Source organism: Rhinopithecus roxellana, chromosome 14 (genome assembly GCF_007565055.1).
Source record: "Rhinopithecus roxellana isolate Shanxi Qingling chromosome 14, ASM756505v1, whole genome shotgun sequence".
Taxonomy (NCBI): Eukaryota; Metazoa; Chordata; class Mammalia; order Primates; family Cercopithecidae; genus Rhinopithecus; species Rhinopithecus roxellana.
This window is the reverse complement of record NC_044562.1, coordinates 78,230,051-78,257,118: the sequence shown is the minus strand read 5'-3', so window position 1 is coordinate 78,257,118 and position 27,068 is coordinate 78,230,051. Positions and strand designations below refer to the sequence as shown.

General features: G+C 36.2%; 1 protein-coding gene across 7 annotated transcripts in view; it reads left to right on the top strand.

Moving 5' to 3' along the window:
* The window catches only part of UBR3 (ubiquitin protein ligase E3 component n-recognin 3), a 282,358-nt gene that overhangs the window by 152,934 nt on the left and 102,356 nt on the right, over nucleotides 1–27,068 (top strand). For 5 of the 7 annotated variants that reach the window (XM_030916531.1, XM_030916525.1, XM_030916526.1 and 2 more), the window contains 5 exons: nucleotides 5,551–5,700; nucleotides 13,204–13,337; nucleotides 20,008–20,118; nucleotides 25,063–25,275; nucleotides 26,838–26,974. In XM_030916531.1, coding sequence (XP_030772391.1) covers nucleotides 5,551–5,700; nucleotides 13,204–13,337; nucleotides 20,008–20,118; nucleotides 25,063–25,275; nucleotides 26,838–26,974 — 745 coding nt within the window. The remainder of the gene's footprint in view (nucleotides 1–5,550; nucleotides 5,701–13,203; nucleotides 13,338–20,007; nucleotides 20,119–25,062; nucleotides 25,276–26,837; nucleotides 26,975–27,068) is intronic. The other 2 variants (XM_030916529.1, XM_030916527.1) reach the window with 1 other exon arrangement.

The window sequence follows — 27,068 nt, the reverse complement described above, 5'->3', positions numbered from 1 at the left end:
GGTCGCATAGAGAAGTTTCCTATGCAGAAGAATACCAAGTATTTTATGTAGAGCCTTTACCCTCAAGGAGGTGGAATATAACTCCCCACTCCTTAAGTGTGAGCTGCATGTAATGGCTTCTTTATGTGGAAAGAGGGGAAAGAGTAATTTTGCAGTAGAGAACTTGGGAAACATCTTAACAAGGTGATCAAGGTCAGCGTTAGCAGTGGTAATTCATGTTAATATTATGTACCTTGATATGATGTGATGAGAATGATGCTTCTGTGGTCTTCCTCTCTAAAATTGATAACCTTAGACTAATCATGAGAAAAACATCAGACAAATCATAATTGAGGACTATTATGCAAATACCTGGACAGTACTCCTCAAAACTGTCAAGGTCATCAAAGCAAGGAAACAAAGAAAGTCTGAGAAACTGTCATGCTAAGAAGAACCTAAGGAAACATAACAACTAAATGTAATGTGGCATCCTGGGATGGAAAAAGAACATTGGATGAAAATGAAGGAAATCTGAAAAAAATCGAACTTTAATTTGTCAATATTGTATTAATAAAAATAAATAATATATATTCATTAATTCTAACAGTCATACCATGCTAATGTGAAGTTTAAGGTGAAACTGTGTGTGGGGTACATGGGAATTCTCTGTAGTATCTTCAAAACTCTAGTATCTGCAAGTCTAAAACTATTCTAAAACGGGAAGATTATTTTTTAAAAAAGAATGCGAATACTCTCTCTATACACCAACTACAAAAAGAGGAAAGCAAGAAAGATAATAAGAATGATGACCGACTGAAGGTAATACTGTACATCCTTATCGAAAGTAATGATTTTGTGCAGTGGGAGTTTTGCAATATTGGCACTTATCTGAGGGAAGTCAGACTTCTTAGCAGAAATCAGTGAACTCTAGTAGTGTGCTTAATTTATGAATAGTAGCTCACCTGCTAGGTTAGTAGCAAATACTTCTCAGTTGTTTTTAAAAATTAAATTGTGTTAAAAATTTAAAATTTTGGATTTATGCAATAAAAATTCTCTGTGCCTGCCTCTGGGCTGCAAACCACCTTACTCTTTGCACTTGTGTTTTGCGTTGCTTATTCCTCTTTCAAATAAAAACGTATTTCACATGATTTTGAGGGCACTGAATACATCATCCCTATATCATTTACCCATCCTTCCATTCAGCCACAAAACCCCACAAACATGAAAGCAAAACATGAAGCCAGAAGAGTTATGATTGTTCTATACATACTTATTTTAGTTTAATCTAATTTATAAATATAAAGGTTAAGAATAAAGGCAAAGGCTATTTTGTAATTAAAGATTAATTTTATATTAAAATAGGCTCTAAGTATTTTTTAACAAATATTAGAACAGGAAATTTTAGGTAACAATGTAAACTCTTGAAGTAGAACTCTGGTATTTGTGAATGTGGAGGCTTTTCACTCTGATGATGTTGAAATTAATGGTTGTAAAATAAGTAGATATTAAAGATAAAAATCATATTGGAAAATGATTTTTTCAATTCCTTAGACTAGAAAATTTTCTGAACGGAAATACCTTTATCACTTTAAATATTAGTTTTCATGACTCAACTTGGTAAGGCAAAGTACTTCAATTCTTTTGAAAGTTTCTGTATTATAATTAACATACAGTAGAATTATTAGTTAGCAATTGTTGTGTAACTAGTTGTCCCCCAAAATTTAGTGACTTAAAACAACAACCTTTAGTTAGTTTTCATGAGTCAACAAGTAGACTCAGTGGTTCTGTTGTGAACCAAACTTTTCTGGAGAAGGCTTAGCTGATCTCATCACCCACAGACCCGTGGGCAGAGTTGTGGGTCTGTGATCTGCTGATTAGTTAACAGGGGTCTGCCATGAGCTGGTGAGACAGCTTATCTGTGTTCCATTTGGTCTCTCCTCCTCTGGCAAGGTAGCCCACCTGGACTTACTCTCATGGAGGTGGTGGAGTTGAGAGAGTGAGAACGAGAGAGAAACTATGCAAGATGGAGTTGAGAGACAGTGAGAGCAAGAGCAAGAGAGACAAACTATGCAAGATCACCTGGGGCCTAGTCTTGGAAGGCATATTGTTGTTTTTGCCACATTCTCTCTCCTTTTTTTTTTTTTTTGAGATGAAGTCTCACTCATTCTGTCACCCAGGCTGTAGTATGGTGGCATGATCTTGGCTCACTGCAGCCTCTGCCTCCCAAGTTCAAGCAATTCTCCTGCCTCAGCCTCCTGAGTAGCTGGGATTACAGGCGTGTGTCACCACACCCAGCTAATTTTTGTATTTTTAGTAGAGATGGGGTTTCGCCATGTTGTCCAGGCTGGTCTTGAGCTCCTGGCCCACTGGCAATCCACCTGCCTGGGTCTCCCAAAAGTGCTGGGATTATAGGTGTGAGCCACCGTGCCCATCCTCCACATTCTCTTCGTTAAAACAAGTCAAGACCAGCTGATATCAAGGACTGGGGAAATAAACTCTGTCTTGATGGGAGGAATTACAATATCACATTGTCAAGAGCATGGATACAGGGAGGAGTGGAGAATTGGGGCCATCTTGTGGTCATTTGGCTAAGTGAAATAGCATTCAGAAGAATGAACTGCTTCATTCAGATAGATTCTCTTCTGTTCATGTAAAACCAAACAGATGAATTAACTATTGCTTTAGTTATCTTTTTTGTGTTTATTGTAATAATATCAAGTATGGTAATTTAAGTAGTACTTCTGTTCTAAAAGGGCAAGTGTGAATTTTATACAGAAACCCTTTTGATTTGAATTGAATTGAAAGTGAAAGTAGAACTTAAGAATTCCAGGGTTATTTGGTAGCAAGACTATTTTCATTATTAGTCTCTAATAACACTTGGATTTGTCATTTTTTACTATTACTCTCTCAGTTTTGCATATTTTATTCATTTAGTTTACCTAGATTGTAAATCATTGTAATCTCTTCATTGCATCAATTTGCATGATACATCATTTAGATTTTTTTTGGTGTGGAAAATATGTGCAGATATTGATGTGTGCATTAAGTACCTTTATTATAATACTTGTTACAGAATATACCAAGTTACTCATTTAGAGTAGGGGTTTTTAAAAGAAACCTTTTTATTGAAATATACTCATAATGCGTGTTTCAGGACTTTAGAGCTCTTTGAGTTTTAACAAACAGATTGTAACCGTGTAACCGAATCCTGATTGAGAAACCAGCATCCAAATTGAGAAGTAAAAATTACCAGCATCCCATAAGCTCCCTTCATAGTTTCTTTCTGTCACTGCTTCTTCAGGAGTAACCAGTGTCGTTTCTCATGACTCTCTATATTAGTTTTTCATGCTTTTGTTCTTTAACCATTTACACACAATATGTACTTTTTTGGGGCCTGACTTCTTTCAGAATAGGTTTTTTATTTTTTCGTATCTCACGGATAAGTGAGAAACAATAATCACATTTAAATACAGCATTTAATTTGGATACAGATCCTTTTTAAATCTTACTAAAAATGTCAAAATTTGGTACTGGAATGATAGAATCAACCATATATTACCAATAACATTTTAATTCAACATAGGATATAAAAAGCTGTGACTTTTCCTCCTCTTTTCAGAAATAAACCGTGATCTTAGTTTCTTGAAGAAAAAAAGGGACATTGGTGTCTGTAATTTTTAAAGTCAGACTTCAAATAAAAAGTACTCTCCGTAAAAATGAGGTCACCTATTTTATTTTCATGCCATTGGTACTGTATCACCATTGAAGATTGTCATTGAAGTTTGTTTTAAAAACTAGAAAAGATGACTTAGCAAAATCTTGGATAATGTGTGTTGGCATCAGGGTTTCCTGGAGGTTTTCAAGTCGATTGTACCAAGACTTATTTAAAAAAAAAAAGATCTTTGTGTATGAGGTAGGGTTAATGAAATTGTATTTCTTTGGCATTTAACATGAGACCGAATTATTTCACTGTACTTTGTCAGGTATCTCTGTGTTCTCCTTTGCACTTAAGAACAGACACATTTCTTTTTTTCTGTATGGTTTTCTCTTCTCTTTTCTCCCTAAAACCCGAAGTAATCTCATATCAACTCTTTTCTTTTTCTTTTCTTTTCTTCTTCCTTTTCTTCCTTTCCTTTCCTTCCCTTTCCCTTTCCTTCCTTTTTTTTTTTTCTGAGACATAGTTTCACTCTCGTTGCCCAGGCTGGAGTGCAGTGGTGTGATCTCAGCTAACTGCAGCCTCCGCCTCCTGGGTTCAAGTGATTCTCCTGCCTTAGCCTTCCAAGTAGCCAGGATTACAGGTGCCTGCCACCACACCTGGCTAATTTTTTGTATTTTTAGTAGAAATGGGGTTTCACCATGTTGATCAGGCTTGGTCTCAAACTCCTGACCTCAGGTGATCCGCCCGCCTCAGCCTCCCAAAGTGCTGGGATTACAGGCATGAGCTACGGTGCCTGGCCTTATATCAATTCTTAATGGCCTCTGGTACTTTTTTCTTTTGAAATCTTCTTTTCGTTTTGACCTACTAATGTATTTTCATAGACATTGTGCTTTTTGGTTTGATTCTGTTCAGGCACTGTTATTGTTTCTGTTTTTTGCTAATTTCTTTGGTGGCATCTTTTTATTTCCGTTAATACTAGGCATTACCCAAAGTTCTATTTTAGGTTACTGTCCCTTTTCCTCTCAGTCATTCTTCATAAATATCAGAGGTATGTATAGCTGCATGAATTCTTATTTTAAAATATCTGAACTTGACATTTTTCTTTTCTTATTTCTGATGTATGTTTTTACATATTTACTTAGATGTGCCTCCATCTTTTAAACATTTCATAAAGCAATTTCTGCTTCCCAGTTCTTCCCAGTCTCTTCCACCCATTTCTTTGTCACCAGTGGCAGCATCACTTATCTTCATGAATATAAGTGTCTTTATCTGTAAATAATTATTAGCTCAATATTTTATTTTTTGCTATTAATAACATTATATCACCAGAGGATTATTGCTATTTTCAATGAGTTCTGCTTTATTCTTATATAATATGGTCATATCTTTATGATTTCTCTACATAAACATATTGATAGCTACTATTTCTGAGATACAATCACTAGAATTGAGAGTGAGAAAGAAATAGTTTTTTTCTGTTTTATATTCTAGTAAATACTACCATATTTTCCCAAGAGCTGTCATGTTGTTGTGAATATCCCCTTAGGTGCCTCAAGGAAGATTAAAACGAACATCTCCCTTCTTTCTGTAACATGTTATTTTAAAATATTTATCTTTTGATACAAATATCTTTGCCTCTGTGTTTTCTGTATCTATTTTATATTTGAATGATACAACATTAGAAGTATATTTAACCATATTTTAGTTTAAATCTTTCATTATTAAAGTCTTTGCGTTATTTTATCTGTCTAAATATTTTATTTGAGTAAGGTAATTTTTTCCACAGTGTTATTACTATATACTTTATTGGTATTGAAGCTAAAAATTGTTTGAACTTGATTTTTCCCTCACACTTTCATTGAAGAGAGATTTTCCTCCTAAGGAATTAAAGAGATGTAACTTTTTTCCCTCAGATTCTCCTGAGAATGATATACCTATGGAGATCACCACGGCAGAACCACAGGTTTCCGAGGCAGTATATGACTGTGTTATTTGTGGACAGAGTGGCCCCTCCTCTGAAGACCGACCTACTGGATTAGTTGTACTGTTACAAGCATCCTCAGGTAAAGTCAAAGTAATTTTTTCATGGGAACATTTTAGAGCCGAAGTATATACAACAGATTCATAAATATCTGTATTAAATGAAAATGATATCTTTGTTTACTTATAACTAGGCAAGGGTCAGTTTAGATCCTTCATAGCAAGGATCGATTTAGATCCGAATAGCAAAGATTCTTTATCTGGTTATATCTTACTTTCCTGGACATGAGTGTTAGAAGAAACTCTTAACAAAGATCTTGCTCTATGGTTACACAATTTTTTTCTTTAAATGCTAGGTGTCCAATAACTGCATTCAGCTTTCTTGGTAATTATAATTGTTCTGGCCGGGTGTGGTGCCTCACGTCTATAATCCCAGCACTTTGGGAGGCTGAAGTGGGCAGATCACCTGAGGTCAGGAGTTCAATACTAGCCTGGCCAACATGGCGAAACCCCGTCTCTACTAAAAAAATATAAAATATTGGCGGGTGTGGTGGCAGGTACCTGTAATCCCAGCTACTCGGGAGGCTGAGGCAGGAGAATTGTTGGAACCCGGGAGGTGGAGGTTGCAGTGAGCTGAGATTGTACCACTGCACTCCAGCCTGGGTGACAGAGTGAGACTCTTGTCTCCAAAAAAAAAAAATTGTTCTAAGATCTGGAAAACTCCTTAGCCCATAAATATTGTTAGTTTTTAATTACACAAGGCATATTTAGACAGCTCTGCCTTTATTTGTTCAGTCTGTGAAATGGTATGTTTACCAGTCTGTAGTTTTAAACTATGTAATTTTATTATAAATTATAAATGTATAATTTTAAAAGTTTGAAGGATTCATCTGAATGGTGTCCATTGTCTTCTGTAATGAAGTATTTTTGAGGGTAGTGATAATTCTTACACAATCTAGTTGCAATGAATTTAATCCTTTTCCAACAGGAGTATGTGTAAAATAAAGAGAAAATAAACTTCTTATATATTTCTCCAGAGGATATTTTCCTAGGTTGTTAACTCTCTGAATTTGTATGGTAAGGTGGAAAGAGTTAGATATTATAAACTCCCCTGAATTCAAATATGGTATTGCTTTACTTACTGTGGCCTAATATCTTATTTTCTTGACTTTAGAAGATTTTTGTGTTGGTTAAGTAATGTAATATAAGCAAAAAGAATCCAATATGGTGCCTAGTAAATTCGTTTATTCTGTTACTCTTCTTGCCTAAAATGAATTCATTTGGGAAACCCTGATTTAGTGGGACATTGAAGTAGAGCTGTCAAAATCAGAAATGCTTACTGAAAGGGAAATGTGTAGAAGTATTAACTACTTTTACAGCTTCTTTTCCTTTCTACTACTCTTAGGAAAGCAGTTTATTAGATTATTGCCAATTGACTTTAAACTTTTTGACTAAATACTATATAGTTATCAACTTAATGATTTGTTTTATTTATTAATTTATTTCATAGATATTTATTGAGCACCTAGGTGCCAGGCACTGTTCTAGTAAGAAACAAAACAAAATCCCTGCTCCAATGAAACTTATGTTTTTGTTTTAAGCTTTTATTTGTTCATTATTTTATATTTTTAAGTTTATTTGGTCTGTTAGTTTTTAAAGTCTCTTTTAAACAGTTGTGTATACTAGCTAGACAAATAGATATTAGACAATTCCACTATACTGTAGCTTCCTTATCCCTTAGAGATAGAAGGAAAAAAAAATAAGAAACTAATATTGCCAGGACACAGTGGTTCACACCTGTAATTCCAGCACTTTGGGAAGCCAAGGCTGGAGGATTGCTTGAGTCTAGGAGTTCAAGACCAGCCTGGGGAACACAGTAAGACCCTGTCTCTACAAAAAGTAAAATTAAACAGGTGTGGTGACGTGCACCTGTGGTCCCAGCTACTCAGGAGGCCAAGGTGGGAGGATTGCCTGAGCCCAAGAGGTCGAGGCTGCAGTGAGCTGAGATTGCACCACTGCACTCTAGCCTGGGTAATGGAGTAAGACCCTATCTTAAAAAAAAATTAAAAAAAAAAAAAAAAAAAAAAGAAACTGACATTAAAGAGTATTAAATCTCAGGAATGATTTTAGTATACCAGGTGAATTGTGTAGTTGTTTCCTTCTTTACCATCTGAGCCTTATCCACCCATTGATACTTTCTCCCTTTTTTCTCTGGGCTTATTTATTTTGATTCATTTCTTCTCTTTTCTTTTTAGATTTGAATATGGAAAATTTTTAACAGTATACTAAAGAGATGTGCAAAGTGAACCCACATGTCCCCATTTATCTTCAACAGTGATTAATTTCTGGCTAATCTTATTTCATTTGTTCCCTCCTTATTAGAATTATTTCGAAGCAGATTTCAGACATTGTATAATTTCATCTGTAAAACTTTCAGTGTTTCTGTTAAAAAGAAAGGTCTTGTTTTTTAAACATAACCACAGTCAGTCCTAAATACATTCTCTAATATCATCAAACATCCAGTCAGTGTTTAAAATTTCCCCATTGTCTCTATTTATTTATTTATTTTGCTTAATTTATATATAGTTGTAGTGTTCCTTTGTGGTCTTTTAATTAATAGATCCACTCTCCCTCTATCTTTACCCCCTCCTCCCATCATTTTACTTTTTTAAAGAAATTGGATCATTGAAAACCAATTTGGATTTTTCTGAATGTTGCTGTGTTGTTTAACATATTCCTCTGTTCCCTCTGTTTTCTCCCTGTGAGATTAGTAGCAAATGATGATTACTGCCTAAATCCATCAGGTGATCAGAGATTTCAAATCTCTTTCATGTTTTTTTTTGGTTGTTGTTTATTAGTTGACATATACTTCCATAAAAGAAATTTTACTTCGTCACCTCTTTTTTTGTTACTCTGAGATACAGATTGCGCAGGAAAGGCAGGGTAGACACAGTATTCTTTCCTTTTATTTACAGGTGCTCAAAATATTGAGATAGTGGGGTTTAAAAATCATTTTCTAAAGATAATTAGTACTTTTAGGTATCATTGATGAACTCTGTTTTTAATCATTATGAACTCTGTTCATAACTCTGTAGTTACTTTCTTGTTGATGCTCATGTTCTTCCATCTTTGTTCACTGAGATCTTATTCGAGTTGTCTCCTGAGTTCTTTTGACACAAGCCTAGAGTAGCCTTGGGTCTTTCTACATTTTTTGGTGTGGCTAGTTACAATACATTTATCTTATACATTTCCTGCCCTGAAATCAGCAGTCTCTCAAAGAAGCATTAGTTTCTTTTTAGTGGGAAATGGTATTTAGAGACAAAAGTCTGGATGCTAGGTGTGCTTATTGTTCTAGATCTTTTTAGTGTTCACTGATACTTTATTGCCATGTTCTTCAAACCATGTATTAAAAGTCTCATGCTTTTATCTCTTTATTTTTATATTTGATTTGTGCTAAATTATAGACTTTTGATTAGAAACCCTTCAAAACACTGCTCAAATTAAGGGCCTTTAAGTACATTTATCTACATGGAAAGATATTAATTTATGTGCCGTCTCACTATTGCTCAGAATGCCTGTAAGCATTACTGATCTGGGGAGCTTCAGTTCTCCATAGGAGAAGAATACAATATTATATAGTCTTTTCCTTTTAGTAAACCCTACATTCTTTGCAAAGATTCAGAAAGTCTAAAGTTGCAAAGATTCAGAAAGTGCAAAGTTAGTCGTGATAGCACTTCAAAAATATGTATAATGAAAAGAAAGCAAATCTGGATAGAACTGCATATCTAGATTTGTAAACCAAATAATAACGTTCTTGTTTGTGGAAGAGTGTAGGCATTGAGATAAAAACATAAAGGGAAGGGGGATGGAGCAGTTTTTGTATACTTCTGAAATAAAGTAGATATTTAAATTTGATTGTTACAAAGTGAAGATGTTAATTCTAATCCCCAGGGTAAACACTATTAAAAAAAGTTACACACACACACACACACACACACACACACACACACACACAAAAGAGAAGGGAATCAAAATTTTATACCAGAAAAGCCAATTAATTACAAAAGAAGGCAGTAATCAATTAAAGAAGAAATAGAAAATAGCAAAATGAATTAATTAATTTTTTTGAAGTTAGTAATTACTTAAAATATAAATGCATTAAACTGCTCAGGTAAAAGGCAGAGGTTGACAGAATGAATTTTTAAAAATGTGATGCTGCAAGAGATTCACTTTAGATCCAGAGACACAATAAGTTGAAAGTGAAAGGATGGGAAGAGATTCCATGCAAATAGTAACCAAAAGAGCTGGGGTGGTTATACTATGAGACAAAATAAACTGTAAGTTAAGAATTGTTACAAGAGACAAAGAAGGAGATTATGTATTGATAAACAGCCAATCCATCATGAAGATATTATAAACATATATGCTCCAAACAACAGAGCCCCCAATGTATGAAGCAAAAATGGACAGAACTGAAGGGAGAAATAGATACTTCTAAAATAATAGTTGGAGACTTTAATTGATAGAACAACTAGACAGAAGATCAGAAAGGCAACTGAATACTTGAGCAACACTATAAAACAGCTAGACCTAACAGACTTACATAGAACACTCTACCCAAGAACAGTGGAATAGATATTTTTCTCAATGGTATATGGAACATTATCCTAGGTAGACCATATGTTAGGCCACAAAACAAGCCTCAATAACATTTTAAAAGATTGAAATTATTCAAAAAATTGTCTGTGGTCATAATGGAATGAAACTAGCTATGAATAACAAAAGGAAACCTGGGAAATTCACAAGTATGTGGAAATTAAACAACATACTCTTTATTTTATTTTATTTTTTTGAGATGGAGTCTCGCTCTGTCACCCAGGCTGGAGTGCAGTGGCATGGTCTCGGCTCACTGCAAGCTCTGCCTCCCGGGTTCATACCATTCTTCTGCCTCAGCCTCCCCAGTAGCTGGAACTACAGGCGCCTGCCACCATGCCTGGCTAATTTTTTTGTATTTTTAGTAGAGATGGTGTTTCACCGTGTTAGCCAGGATGATCTCGATCTCCTGACTTTGTGTTCCGGCCGCCTTGGCCTCCCAAAGTGCTGGGATTACAGGCGTGAGCCACCGCACCCAACCTAAAACAACATACTCTTAAACAACCAATGGGCCAAAGAAGAAATTACAAATGAAATTAGAAAACACTTTGAGGTGAAGGAAAATGAAAATACAACATACCCAAACCTTTAGAATGCAGTGAAAATGGGGAAATTTACAGCTGTAAATGCATACATTAAAAAAGATTCAAATAACTAAAATTGGAAATGAAATTGTTGACTTTACTACAGACCTCACGGAAATAAAAAGGATTATAGGAGAATACTATGACCAATTTATGCCAAAAAATTATATGACATGGATTAAATAAATGATTTCCTAGAAATATACAAACTACCAAATGGACCCAAGAAGTAATAAAAAATTTGAACATATTTATAACACATAAAAAGATTGATTCAGTAATTTTAAAAAATCTGACAAGGAAAAGCACAGGACCGGATGGCTTCACTGGTGAATTATATCAGTCATTTAAAGAATTAACACCAGTGCTTCTCAAACTTGTCCAAAAAATAAAGAGGAGTGAACACTTCCTAACTCATTCTGTGAGGCTAGTTTTGATACCAAAGCCAGATAAAGATAACACAGGGAAACAGTAGACCAATATCCCTTATGAATATACATGCAAAAATTCTCGACAAAATTCTAGCAAATTGAATGCAGTAGCATATTAAGAGGATTATGCATCATGGTAATTATGTTTTAGCTGGTAGCATCTATCACCTTTTGTCTGTTATTTCTGTTGCTGTTATAAATCCCTCCAAAACTTAGGGCCCACAGTGATACATCTAATATTATTCCCTTTTTAAAGAGCAACTCTTCTGATGCACACATCATGGTATTTTATCTGTAAATACTTTAGAATATAACTCCTAAGAATAAGGATACTCTTTTTAAAATTTTTCTTATATATATTTTGAGACGGAGTCCCTCTCTGTTGCTCAGGCTGGAGTGCAGTGGTGCGATCTCGGCTCACTGCAACCCCAGCTTCCCAGGCTCAAGCAATTCTCATGCCTCAGCCTCTCAAGTAGCTGGGATCACAGACATGCACCACCATACCCAGCTAAATTTTGTATTTTTATTAGAGATGGGGTTTTGTCATGTTGGCCAGGCTGGTCTTGAACTCCTGGCCTCAAGTGATCTGTCCACCTTGGCCTCCCAAAGTGCTGGGTTTACAGGCATGAGCCACCACACCCAGCCCAAGGATATTCTTTTACATAATTATGGTACCATTATCATTCCTAAGAAATGTAACATTAGTAACATCAAATATTGTTTATATTCCGATTTTCTCAGTTGTCCCTGCAATGTTTTTTGTGTTTCTTATTTACTTGATAAATAAAAATTGTACATATTTATGGGGTACATAAATGTAATATGATATTTTGATATGTATACATTGTGGAATGATTAAGTCAAGCTAATTAACATATATGCCACTTTACCATTAATCAGGCTGATTAACTTATACACATATCCACTTACATCTTTTTTTATGGTCAGAGTCAGTAATATTTTTATAGCAGATATTTCTTGATTCACAATCGAATAAAAGATCACGTATTGTTTTTCATTGTCATTTCTTGTTATTCTCCTGTAATTTAGAACAGTTTCTCTAGCCCCTTTTTAAAGTTTCAGAGTCCAGGTTGGTTGTTCCATAGAATATCTCAGAATCTGGATTTGTGTGATTATTCCCTTGTTACTAGATTGAAGTTAAACAGTTTTGGCAAGGGTATTATACAGGTGATGTTCCTTCGAATAGCATTACATCAGGAGGTCCACTGTGTCAATTTGTCCTATTATTGGTGGTGCCAATCAAGTTTGATCACTTAGGTAAGGTAGTAGGTAATCTATAGGATGATACATTAAGACTCTACTCACCCTTTTACTCTTTTATTTCATTTTCCTTGCCTGGGTCAGTGAACGTATTGTATTATCTATTACTATTATTATTCTTTTTAATACTCAACTTTTCTCAAATTTTACCAGTCAGAACTCCAGGTCCTTATAAATCTGCTCCCTCAGTGTTTGAACACTTCCTTGCTCTTTTTAATCACACATCCTTCTGGGGTCACCTTGCACTTTTCCCCAACCCTGGACTCAGCTGTTTCTCCATGGATCTCTTCTTCCTTTTAGTGAGAAATAGTATATTTAGAAATAAAGTTTGTGAATACTAGAGAGTTATCTAGATTTTTTCAGTGGACAGATTTAGGAACCCATCAATCCATCCATCCATCCATTTTGAGTTTATAATCATAGTTCAGTGTTATTTTTTAAAGTAAATATTGGCATATTTGAAGCTTTATTTAGCCTGTAGAAGAAAACTAGAATACCACTTTTTTGAGGAGTCTTTAAAAATTTCTAATAGTGAAAAAATTTGAGTTGCTTGTGGTAAATAACTCAGCTTTTCTTGGAGTTATAGATCTATGGCATTGATTATTTTTGATTAATGAGCTTTCATCTGTTAATGTAGTTTTGGGGCAGTGCCGTGACAATGTTGAGCCAAAAAAGTTGCCAATCACTGAAGAGGAGCAGATTTACCCTTGGGATACCTGTGCAGCCGTTCATGACGTGAGGCTTTCATTATTACAGCGTTATTTTAAGGATGTAAGTACTCTTTATAAAATAGTACTTTTGTCTGCCAAGTTGATGGTTGGTTATTTCCCTCCAGAATTTTATATGTCTTTTACCAAAATGGCATTCTGATGTTAAATTTGAAAGTTTATTAGAAAAAAATTAATATGTGGATAGAAAGAAATGGAAATCTGTTAATAAACATTTCAGTTAATAAATGTGATACCTTTGTTTTAAATGTTGTTTATTGTGTGATACATACATTCAATTAAGTGGAATGATGAGTACAGCAGGTCCTTAAATAATGATTTTTCTTTCAACATTGTTTTGTTATAATGTTGATGAGAAAAAAAATTCCCTACCGGGGCCACTGTCAGTGTGGAATTTGTGTGTTCTCCCCATGTCTTTATGGGTTTTGTCTGGGTATTCCAGTTCTTCCTACTTCCCAAAGATGTGCTGCACATTAGGTTAATTGGCATGTCTAAATTGTCCTGGTATGAGTGAGTATGGGTGTGGATGTGAGTGTGTCCTGCCATGGGATGGTGTCCTGCCCAGGGTCAGTTCCTACCTTGTGCTCTGAGCTGCGGGATTAGGCTCCAGCCACCTAAGACTGTGAACTAGAATGTTGGAAAATGAATGAAATAATGAAAACATATTTTTTTATTTATAAATTTACAAAGTGTATGATAAAGTAAAAATTTATAAAGCATATGATAATTATACAACTGCATAATAACCATGTGGTATGAAAGGGCTCAGTGAACCTGCATATTTGTTATTGTTTTTAAATTGCATGGTGATAGGAAGTACTCTTTAACAATTTTCACTTTGCAAACACTTATTCCTTAATTTAACCCATCACCACTACTACTCACAGTACTCATTGTTTTGTTAAAAACTGGGTAAATTTTTATCTTGTTTCTGATAACCTTTCTCAAATGTGTGCATACTCTGCATTCATTTCAGTGTTTCATATTAGAAATGTTTTGGGTCTTTAGAAGTTCTGATGATGTTTTTGTAATCAGAAATATACTATAGGAATTTAACTCCTGTTTATATCAGTTAGCTTATGGTTAAATTAGTTTTGTTCCACATAATTTGCTTAAAGTCACAATTTCCAAGAACCTATTGATAACATTAAGTGAGGACTTAATGTATTAACTCTTGGATACTTTTGTTATGGTGGGAATATTGTATGAAGATTTTTGCCTCCCTCTTTTACTTTCATTTAAAGATATGTAATAAAATTTCATTCTGATACTTTTAAAATGTAAAGTAAGGATGGATTTGATTCATATCTGCTATGACTTCTTATAAACTTGGTAGTTTTTTTCTGTGTTTTGCATTTAGGGACTGGAACTCATAAGTATCTGAAGGCTTTCAAGATAAACTTTAGTAGCAGCAGCATTGTTAACGTCTTTTTAAAATTTCTGTGTTCCTTTTGATGTTTCCTGACTGGATTATCAAATGGGGTTTCCTTTCTCCTGTTGTAGCTTTTTAAATCTACTGTGTCTTGAATTAAATAAAGATAAGATATAAGCTTAAAATATAAAGTAAAACATTTTTAGTTAGCTATATGAGATGATTATATGGATAGATTTCCAAATAGAACTTCTTTCTTGCCCATAAATCCATTGAAGTGGAAGAAATTAGTAAGATAAGTGGAAGACAGAATACATAATCAGAATAAATAAGAACTGACCTAGTGATGATAAGAGCCAGAGTAGAGTCTGGTTCCTTAATATGCTAGACTGACAAGAAGGTTTCTGGTGGCTTCTACAGGAGCCGATGGACCAACAGGGAGGTATTGTGTGATCAGAAAGAATCCTAGACCAGAAAAACTGGGGTTTGGTCCTGATTCTGCCATTTCTGAGCAATGTGAGCTTGGCCAAATCCCTTAAGTGGCCTGAGACTCAATTTCCTCATCTGTAAAATAGGGCCGATAATGATCTTTCATGCAGTAATCACCAGGTTAGAGTTCACTCTGCATATAGGTCACTCTGCATATAATACAGGTCAATATAAATGTAAAGTGATGTTTTAAATATTCAAGCTATCCCATTTAGGAAGGCTAGGTTAGGCCTGTTAGGCAGTTTGGGTTAGGTAATAAGGATCGTGCTTCCATATATTTTCAGAGACTTTAAAATGAAATTATGGTTGTTTTGTAGCAATATGTGTATGTGCATGTGTATAAATACATGTATGTGCACACACACATATTTTCACACTTTGTTCTTTATTGCTTTGGACTTTTTTTTTTTTTTTTTGAGATGGAATCTCACTCTGTCTCCAGGCTGGAGTGCAGTGGTGTGATCTCGGCTCACTGCAACCTCCCCCTCCCAGGGCCCGTGTTCAAATGATTCCCCTGCCTCAGCCTCCTGAGTAGCTGGGACTACAGGTGCCCGCCACCACACCCGGCTAATTTTTTATATTTTTAGTAGAGACAGGGTTTCACCATGTTGGCCAGTATGGTCTCGATCTCTTGACCTTGTGATCCGCCCACTTTGGCCTCCCAAAGTGTTGGGATTACACGCATGAGCCACTGCACCTGGCTTGCTTTGGATTTTTTTTTTTCAGGATACATATATTACTTTATTAATCAGAGACCAATAAATATTTTATTTTCAAGGAAAATTGGGAAATGATGCTAAGTTCTGCTTTTGCAGAAATTTACTGCCACCTTATTTAGACTTTATTTTCTTGTCATAATGACACAGGATTCTTTTGGTGCCACTTCACTAGGTGGCACCTCTGCCTGGGCTTCGCTAGGGCCCACTGGGCTCACTCTACCCAGGCTGGCTGGTGGGCCATGCTAAGCTTGCTCCCTAGTCTGGATCCCTCAACCATTGCAGCTCTAAGCTCTGCCTGTGGTGGGGCTAGGTGTGCCGCAAGCAGCTTCTGTGGCTGGGTGCCAGCATTCAAATGACAGGGATGCAGTGGCACCCAAAAACTCAGAGACATCAGCAACCGCAGAGCCCCAAGGGAGTGTCACAGCTTCTGCTTGGGGAGTGCCGAGGTCTGGGCCCCCAGAAGGGTTGCAGCTCTTCACTCCCATAGTCCAGTGAATGGGAGCATGTCACAACTCTTTTCATTCCCACTACCCACAGTTCTGTGAGCCAGCCAGGAGTGTGTTACAGCCCTTTTTGCTCCTGCCATTTGGTGGGTAGGTTCTTGTCCCACAACCAAGAATAATGAAGTATGTGGACACCAGAGAGTGAGCAAGGCAGAGAAGAATTTTATCAAGTGACAGGAAAGATCTCAACAACAAGACAGGGGGCCTGAAAACACGTAGCTGCCTGTGTGACTGAGTCTGTGGTTTTTATGGTCTCAGAATGGGGGAGTGCGTGCTGAATGGTCCATGTGTGGACCTGATAAAAGCAGCACTATTTGATTGGCTAAAAGGTTTCGAGGAAGTTCTCACTCCAGTCATGGACTCTACCTGAAACTGCAGCTGGTTTTCAGGCTTTAAATTGTCTGTGGTTTGAAGGTTGGGTTTCACCAGGGACCTGGCCCTGTCTACCTAGGAATTTGTCTGTCACCTGCCACTATCAATAACCCTGGTTTTAATTTTTATCATTTTTAATTACTTTAGAGTAAACAGGTAAAGATGAATCCCAACACCAAATAGAAAACTTAAAAAAAATTCAATCAAAATAAACCTAGACCTAAGAGCATAGTAATTTTGAGGAAAGAGATGATCTAATAAATGAGAGCAAAAAAGGAGGGTATCTCTTTTTTGCAGCCAGAGTAATTCATTTCTAGAAAAAAATATTTTTTATAAAAAGTCTCCAAGCTGAAATCTGAGTTGGGTTATACTCTGTTGTGTTTCTGTTAGTGATTGTGAGATCTGTATTCCTACATCATTACTTTTGTATGCTTTTATAAGACCTGTTTTATGTATATATGGCATATTCCCTAGACTGCATACCTTTGAAGGTCCAGAGCTGTGCCTCATGTTGATTCAGAGGCTAGCACATGCTATGTGTGTTGTAGATTCTTACTGGGTTTCATCCTGAGTTACTCTAAACATAAGAATACCAGAGTGGTAGCTGGACCAGAGTGTATAGAGCAGAAGCATGACCCTCAGTGGGCACTGATATTAATTATAGGATTAAACTGTAGATTCTACTGTCTTCAGATGAAATGCATGCATTTTACAGAATTGACATGTAGAATATTAGTTATGTAAAACAGTATATTCACTGTAGAAACTGGAAGTGTAACACATGGGAAATATTAAACAACAGAGAGAAGGAACCTGACCTTTGGAGTTAGACAGACTTGAATTTGAACTGATAACTTAGTGATCTTACTAAAGTTATCATTCCTCTCGTAAAAAGGGGTAACTCCAGCTACTGTATTAGGTTTTAGTAATTATTGAGGTTGTGACATTTCAGTGTTAGGCACTTAGCACAGTAGTGGATACTTGAGGTCTCCCTAAAATACTAGTCTCACATTATTAAATGTTATCCTGCATTTTTTGACTGTCAAACTCAAACATCTAAAAGTTGTATAGACAAATAATTCATTGTTTCCAGTTTTAAAAGCTAACCATTTTTATTAAAAATATAGATTAATTGCCTTTTTGTAGTATAGTGCCAAAGAGAGCAGCTGGTTTATTAACTGACTACCAATCATTCTAAATGATCTAACACCAAAATCTGCTTCTATTTCAAGCAGCTCCAAAATGTAAAACAAGGATGAGCAGGGCTCCTGTTGTTTTTCTCATTTGTAACAGAAGCCTGCTAACCAGCTATATTTGATTTATGCTGCTTCACATCTTTAAATTGGCTGGGAAGTCATTTTGTACTATGTAATACACAGTACTTTCAACTTTAGATACTCATGAAGAGTCTTGATTTAATATCGGAACTTTACTATCATTTAAAGATCATTGGTCATCTTATATTATAAAAATAAAATCTAAAGATTGACTCAGTTTTTTAGCATGTAAGTACATGCTTGTTTGATGGCTCTCAAATCTTTCATCATATGCTGCCACTCCTGTTAGATCTTGTGCTTTCACATTGCTCTGGCCTGCCCATCTATTTACTGTAGATTGTAGAAAATGAATTCAAGTTTAGGCCCAAATGCTATTTGACAGAGGCCAATTGATGAAAATTCTAAGGAAGAGATTTTAGGAGAAAAAGTCTTCAGCCTGTTTGTAAGTTTAGAGGGAGGAATTAGCAATGAAAGAGAAGTTGAAGATGTAAAAGAGAAAGGAAAGATGAAAGATAGAAACCTTTAAAACAAATCTGGAGCCAGGCATGATGGCTCATGCCTATAATCCCAGCACTTTGGGAGGCCGAGGTGAGTGGATCACTCTCTGAGGTGAGACCAGCCTGATCAACATGGAGAAACCCCATCTCTACTAAAAATACAAAATTAGCCAGGCATGGTGGCGCATGCCTGTAATCCCAGCTACTTGGGAGGCTGAGGCAGGAGAATTACTTGAATCCGGGAGGTGGAGGTTGTGGTGAGCCAAGATTGCGCCATTGCACTCCAGCCGGGGCAACAAGAGTGAAACTCAAATCTCAAAAAAAAAAAAAACCTCAAAAAACAAAAAACACAAATTTGGAAAGGATATATAGTTTGCTTATATAGTCTGGGTCCCTTCTTTATTGTATATTATAGTAAGACCTTGTAAATATTAAGGCATGTTTTTGGGTTATTCTTGTGACTAGATTTATACTTTATAAAGATGTATGGAGGGTACATCATTGAGAGAACAAATTGGAGTTAAGGAGACGAGTTAAGAAACTGTTTAAGAACGCCTTCTCCCAGTCTGTGGGGTATAGACTTGAATATTATGTAGTGGAAAAGAAGAGGAAAGACCAAAATCATGAGTTATTTAGGACACAGAATCCATATGATTTGGGAACTGATACTGTGATATGAAGGTAAGAGTGTGATATAGAATGAATCTTGGCTTTCTGAGTGGTGACTAAATAGATTGTGGAGTTATTGAACCAAGAGGAAGGAAATGATTCATGGAGAAGCTAACAATTTACATTTTTGGCACATTGATTTTATATTTTCTGTGGGACATTAAACTGGAGATTTCTGAGTGGCATGAGTACTTGTATCTAACAGTCAGGCAAGAGATCTAAGCTTGCGGGGTAGTTGAAATTACTGCTTAAATCACTAGGAAAAATAGTTTAATGAGAAGATAGTAGCACTGAGAATAGAACCTTGAGGAGCAGAGGAGTAGACATTGAAGGAGTAGTGAAGAAAAAAAGACCCTTAGAAGGAAGGCTGAGAAAAGCAGTTAAAGAGGCAGGAACAAAACCAAGAGAGTAGCTTTAAACCAGAGGAAAGCAGGCGTTTCAAGAAGTAAGTTGTTAATGTCAGAAATCAGAGAGAGATTAAGTACCATACTTAATCTCAGCAACAGTATAGTTCATACTGAACTATAGTGTAATATTGAGAGCGTATATTTTATGGAGCGGACAAAGGCTAATTCATAATATTTATTCTCTTTCATTATGAGTATAGAAGTTTGGGAGCTGCAACTTCATGGTATTCCAATTTTAAAGATAGTGTCTTAAGACTATCTAGTCAGGCATTAATTGATACCACAAAAATAGAAACTTCACATTAATATAAAAATAGAAAATTATGCAGAGGTTTATGTGGACATATTAATATTTAAATATGTTTATACTTTAAAATTAATTGTATTTGTCTTCTTTTTATTTTGAAGAGTTCATGTCTCTTGGCAGTATCAATTGGCTGGGAAGGAGGTGTTTACGTACAAACCTGTGGTCACACATTACATATAGATTGTCATAAATCTTACATGGAATCATTACGGGTAAGTTGCAAAAAATTTTTAAAGTTGCGTGTATCTTTCCAGGTATTAAATCTTTTTATAGTATATACATCCCAATTCCAGCTCATCTTTTTAGGTGGTTTTGATCATCGTATAAACTATCCAGTCTCACTTTAACACACACCTGTTCAACTTCAAGGATTTTAATTTTAAATTTCATTTTAGCAGCTGGCTGAATGCAGTGGCTCATGCCTGTAATCCCAGCACTTTGGGAGGCCGAGTTGGGCAGATCACTTGAGGTCAGGAGTTCGAGACCAGCCTGGCCAACCTGGCAAAACCTTGTCTCTACTAAAAATACAAAAATTAGCTGGGCATGGTGGTATGCACTTGTAATCCCAGCTACTCGGGAGGCTGAGGCAGGAAAATCACTTGACTCTGTGAGGCAGAGGTTGCAGTGAACGGAGATTGCACCACTGCCCTCCAGCCTGGGCAACAGAGCAAGACTCCATCTCAAAAAAAAAAAAAAAAAGAAAAAAGAAAAATTTTTTTCACTTCAGCAACTGACTTCCATGGCTGCACTTTAGACTTTGCTACTCTCTCTGAAATATTAGGCTTTAGTATCCTACCATATCATCTTATGATTATCACATAAGTTCTCTTGTCTTCACTCTCATTATTGTGATTTGCCTCTGACATCGAGATCTATAGTCCTTTAACCCTTTGAATTTTTTCCTAGTGTATTAGCTCTTTGCTATCCTCTCTTTCTTGTACTATACCCATTCTGTTCTTGTGAATCTCATTTAATCAGCCTCCTTTGACTTTAGACCCAGTCAGCTATCCCAGCTAGAAAAGTCATAAAACTAAGTGAATGGTTATTATCACAAACTTGTGGCTTCCTATAACAGTGGCTTAGACTAGAGTTATGGGCTGTAAATACTACCTATTAATTCATTTACCTGTCTTTGATCAGTTCCTTCTCCTGTTTTCCTCAGCTGCTATTCCAAACCTTTGCCTCCCCAAGATTCATTTCCTCTTAACAGATTTTGTCTCTTCCTTTGTCATGAAGAAAACAGTGTCTGTTGTCATATTCTCCTAGATTCCTGTCTTGCTTTTCTATTCCCTGATAAATGAGTCTAACATCCCAACCAGTCTTTTCTTTGCTACTCTTTGAGGTAGTACTATAGCCCTTCTTCTGTTCAGGAATAACTTTTCTGCCTGAGCTCTGGTAGACCTTTCTCCCCAACGCCTCAGGGGCCTTGATTCATCAGTAGGTAACCTCTTTTTCTTCTGTATTTTCAGGTTTTCTGCCTCTTCTGCCCCTTCTCAGCTCGTCAGGAGCTGAGTTCAAACCTCTCCCATTCAGAGTCCTTCCCTGGACATTACATTTTATTTTCCTATAGCTGAAGACTTCTCTTTCTCCTTCAGTGTAACTTTTATTTTATTTATTTATTTATTTTTTTGAGATGAGGTTCTCACTCTGTTTCCCAGGATGGAGTGCAGTGGCTAGATCATAGCTCACTGAAGCCTTACACTCCTGAGTACAAGCAGTGCAACTTCTTAAAAGCAACTTCTTAGATACAGGTCTACTATATTCCCATATTCCTAACTCAGAAGCAGTAGATACCTCTTTTTTCCTTCCTGTTCTTCACCTCTCACTTTCAGTCCCTTACCAAAATTCTATTGATTTTGCCTTCTAAACCTCACTTGACTATATTCTACCTTCATTAATCCCACTGCTACTTTTTTGTGTATGCCTTCCTCGCTCATCTTGATTATAGGAATTGCTTTCTTATTGATTTCCGTACTCCAGGTGTAATTTATTTACTACATTGAGCTTTCTAAAATTTAAATCGACAATATGTGGTGTTGGCTTAAAATCTCTTGCTGTCTTCCTCCTGATAGGATAAAGTTCACTATTCTCTGAATGGCATTCAGGTACTCCAGGATCTGGACTTGCCTGTTGCTTTAGTGTTGTCTTCCATCAATTCAACATTAATAAGCTAATTACTAGTTCCTTAAGCACATTATGCATTTTTCATATCCCTGTATTCAACTATTCTTTCAGCAAATATTTATTCAGTATCTACAGTGTTTCAGATACTATGATAATCGTTGTGGATACAATGGTACATAAGGCACAGTTCCTTCCCTCAATGAGTTTAGTATTTATTACGTAAGAGAGACAAGTAAACAGTTACGGTATGCGTGCTAAATGTTAGGTATACACAGAGTCTTACTGGAACATCTGCCAGGTGCCAGAACATTTTGATGGAGTAAGGCGCTTGAGTGATGAGAGACGAGACAGAATAAGTAATTAAGGTTTACATTGTAAGGGGCCTTCTGGTCCATTTAAAGAATTTGGACTTTACATAGATTCCTCAGAGAAAGCCATTAAAGACTTAAGCAGAAATATAAAATGTCCAGAAGAGTCATTGCGACAGTTGTGTAGAAAGGGGATTGCAGAAAAGTAAGAAAGAATGTGGTGGGGGCTTGGACTTACTCATGTCTATGAAAATGGAGAAGAGAATATAGATTTGAAATATATTTAGAAGGACAGTCTTGTGGAGCATGAGGGGGACGAAGGAATCAAGGTGAGAGGTTATGATGACACTGAAAGATTTTGATTGGAAATAACAAAGTCTCAAATTAGACATTAGACACTAGACGCATTAGGTCATGTAGTGGTATGTTTGGGAGACAACTTAGAGAAATTAGTAAAGGGGACAGAAAGAAGAAAGTAGATGGAAGGACTGATGGGGTTAATTAATTATATATTTGTGATGGGAGATGGGCAGGATATGGAATGAGTTGCTATGAGACCCTTCTCTGAGATATGAGGTGTAACCTTATGCTCCTAGAGTAAAGGGGACAGGGGTGGGGAAGGTGAGTGACTTGGCAGGTGAGGAGGTGGTTTGAAAAACCACTTTGGGGGCCAGGTACGGTGGCTCATGCCTGTAATTTCAGCACTTTGGGAGGCTGAGGCTGATGGATAACTTAAGGTCAGGAGTAAGACCAGCCTGGGCAACATGGCGAAATCCCGTCTCTACTAAAAATATAAAAATTAGCTGGGCGTGGTGGCGAGCCCCTGTAATCCCAGCTACTCGAGAGGCTGAGGCAGGAGAATTTCTTAAACTTGGGAGGCAGAGGTTGCAGTGAACTGAGATTGCGCCATTGCACTCCAGCCTGGGCAACAAAAGCAAAATTCCATCTCAATAAATAAATAAATAAATAAATAAATAAAAAACAAAAACAGAAAAACCACTTTGGGATTGGATGACACAGTGCTTCCTAGGATGTGGAGAAAGAGTGCCAGGCAGTATGCAGGACAGAGTTGAGGTTGGAAACAGTTTGTAGCAAGAAGGCATTTCATTTTTCTCTGACAACACTCAGTTTGAGTGCAGAATTGGAGAAGGCATACATTGGATTAATTTAGTATGAAGGCTTTGTTTGGTGTGAATGATGAAAGGATACATGGAGGGCAAGTGGGAAGTATTGCCATGAGTTTTTGAAGTGGTAGACAATGGTGTGCAGATGGGATAGGAAAAGCCTGATGAACTAGGAGAAAAAGAAGGGAAATAAGGAGGTGGAAGTTGGTAGTCAGAATATAAGATGTTCAAATTTAATATTTTCAGATCACGAGTAATTTTGAGTTATTACAGGACAAGGATATTGTTATGGTAACAGGTGCTGGAGTAGAGTGGAGGCCAAAACTATAGGCGCTGATGAGCTTAAGGAGCTGAAGGACTGAGGTATAAGATTGGTTGTATACATATATAGTGAAACTGCATAGGAAGATGCAGGACTTGGAGTGATGAAGAAAACGTATCAAGGTACCAAAGTCTTCAGTGGTTGCGGGCAGTAGGTGGCAGTGAAAAGGAAGGAAAAGGATAGTATTGCTATATGACATGAGCCACAAATACAAGGGAATGCAAGAGTAATGATCTTGGGCCAGCACCAGAGGGTGCTGAGATGTGAGAGATGTAGGAGGGTGAGTTGAGAGGGTTTCTGGGGGTGCTTCAGTAGAGAACCTAGCTTCAGTTACAGCAAAAAAGACTATCTAGCATTCTTTAGAATTAAGGCTGCCAAGAAGCTTATCACAGAATGTTCTGTGACCAGGACCATTGCCCCAATTTTTAGCACTCTCTTTTTTGTGTATTTTTAAAACTTAGCTCACAAATCTTCTCTGGGAAGGCTTCTCTGTTGTTGCATTTATCGCACTATAATTTATTTGCCCGATTTTGCTTTTAAATTGTGAGCACCTTAAGAAGGAAAAATGTATCTTAACTCTTTATGCTATCACCTCGCACAGTATTTATCACATAGTAGGAGCTTAGTAAATGTTTGTAGAATTGGATTTAGGAAGATACGTTGTTACATTTTTAAGGACTTAAAAAGTTAATGTCAAAAAGTGAAAAATAGAATTCATAGTTCTCATAGTCAAAGTACTTGAGATGCAGATATAATGAAATGAGCACTAACTCAGTTGTCCAATCAGTTGTATTTAGCAGTTAGACACTTTAGAAGTTACTTTTTTGAGGCTTATTTGCTCTCAAAAGCTATTTATCCTAGATCAAGGAACATGAGCATTGGGATAATCTTCCCAGTAGTCAGTTACAGATTATGAAAACAGGGGTGTGGGGTAAGAGGAGGGTGACCCACTTTAATGTGGCCTGTTTTTTGAATTATTGTTTATCTTAAATCCACATTTCAGATTAATTGCATCATCACTTGAATGTTTCATACTGAGAGAAGAGTAAGATACTTAAACAGTGTGTTGGTGAGGGCAAGTGTTATGTAATTGCTCTGATGTAAGAAGTGATTTGGTGAACTTTAACAGTTAAATGAAGGATTTTGTTTATTTCTTTATGACATATTAGAGATGTCTTTTTTTGTATGGTTTATTAATTTACTATAAAATGGGTGGTATAATTTTTGTTTTCTGTAAATGTGTGTATCATGCATCTGTATGTTTATTTCATCTTTTAGAATGATCAGGTTCTTCAGGGCTTCTCAGTGGACAAAGGAGAATTCACGTGTCCCCTCTGTAGGCAGTTTGCTAACAGTGTTCTTCCATGTTATCCTGGAAGCAATGTGGAAAATAACCCTTGGCAACGTCCTAGCAACAAAAGCATACAAGATCTCATAAAGGAAGTGGAGGAGCTGCAGGGACGACCGGGAGCTTTCCCAGTAAGCATCAGTGTAAGGCATAAATATCCTGGTTAACTCAGCTCTGATTTTCTGCTTTCATTTTCATTCACTTTATAAATTTCTCTGGACTTTTACATACTTAGTAGAAATTGCTTTTAGAGGTTTTGTTCTCTTCTATTTATATTTAAATAAAAGTAATAGAAATTATTATCAAAGGCTATACTTCTCTTTAGGCTAAATTCTTAGTTTTAATATACATCTTCTAGGTCAAGAACCCCTATAGGTTTAGATATAGTTAGGCTCTTTTAAGATGTTGAAGTAGGCCAGGCGCGGTGGCTCACACCTGTAATCCCAGCGCTTTGGGAGGCTGAGGCTGATGGATAACTTAAGGTCAGGAGTTTGAGACCAGCCTGGCCAACATGGCAAAACCCCATCTCTACTGAAAATACAAAAGTTAGCCAGGCGTGGTGGAGCTGAGGCAGATGGATCACTTAAGGGCAGGAGTTTGAAACCAGCCTGACCAACATGGCAAAACCCCATCTCTACTAGAAATACAAAAATTAGCTGGGTATGGTGGCACACACCTGTAATCCCAGCTACTCAGGAGGCTGAGGCAGGAGAATCGCTTGAACCCGGGAGCCAGAGGTTGCAGTGAGCTGAGATCGTGCCACTGCCTGGGCAGCAGAGCGAGACTCCCTCTCAAAAAAAAAAAAAAAAGGTTGAAGTATTTAAAAGCAAACACACAAGCTATATATACTCTGTGTGTGTGTGTGTATCTCAATATAAAGCACAATTTAATCACTTAAAAATACGCCCATTAGGTATATTAGGATTAAGAAAATATATTTACACAGATATGCACATGTATTTACTGTGTGTGTATGTGTATTCGAGAGATAAAATATTGTGTAATGATTGAACTGTTCATCACAAGTCAGACTATTGTAGCAGGGAACTCATCTTTTATGCCATTCAGTAGGATTTGTTTGGTTTAAATTCTTAAAATATTTCACCTTCATTATAGATTTGTTATATGGTCTCTGAGAGAAGTGACAGTTGTGTCTGGTTTATGTAGTAAATTTGTGAAAACTGTGAATATGTGACTTTTGAAACAGAAATGCATACTTTAAACCTAGATAGATTCATCTGTCAATTCCCTTTCTCAAGCGAAGACTAATTTTAGAATTTGTGGTCTTTTTAAATTTTTATAAACCCTAATTCTTGTGTGTTTAAAATATGCTTAAACTTACGGGACATTGATACAATTCTTTGAAAAATGAACTTAAAATCAGGTTTTTTATAGACATGGAAACTTTGTTCTAACATATTATTTTAATACCATCATCTCATTGGCTTAGAATAATTTATGTGGTTAATTCATAGTTGGGTTACAGTGTTACCAGTCACAATGTAGAATTAAAGATCACTGTTTAAGAGAGTATTTTTTGATTGGTTTTATCTTTGTACACTAAATATATTTATAATAGATAATGTTCTATCTGTTTTGACTTTAATTTTAATTTCCTATGTTTATATAATAAACATTCTAGTTTTAGACTAGTATTAAAGAAAGTGAATATAAACTTTATATATATGTTTGCATTGTTTTATAGTCAGAAACAAATTTAAGTAAAGAAATGGAATCTGTAATGAAAGATATAAAAAATACCACTCAGAAGAAATATAGAGACTATAGCAAGACCCCGGGCTCACCAGACAATGATTTTCTCTTTATGTACTCTGTTGCTAGGTAGGTATATATACTATATACTCTTTAGTTTACTTATTATTAATAGTTGATTTTATTATTTAATAAATATTTGTTTTATTTATTTAAAGGATGC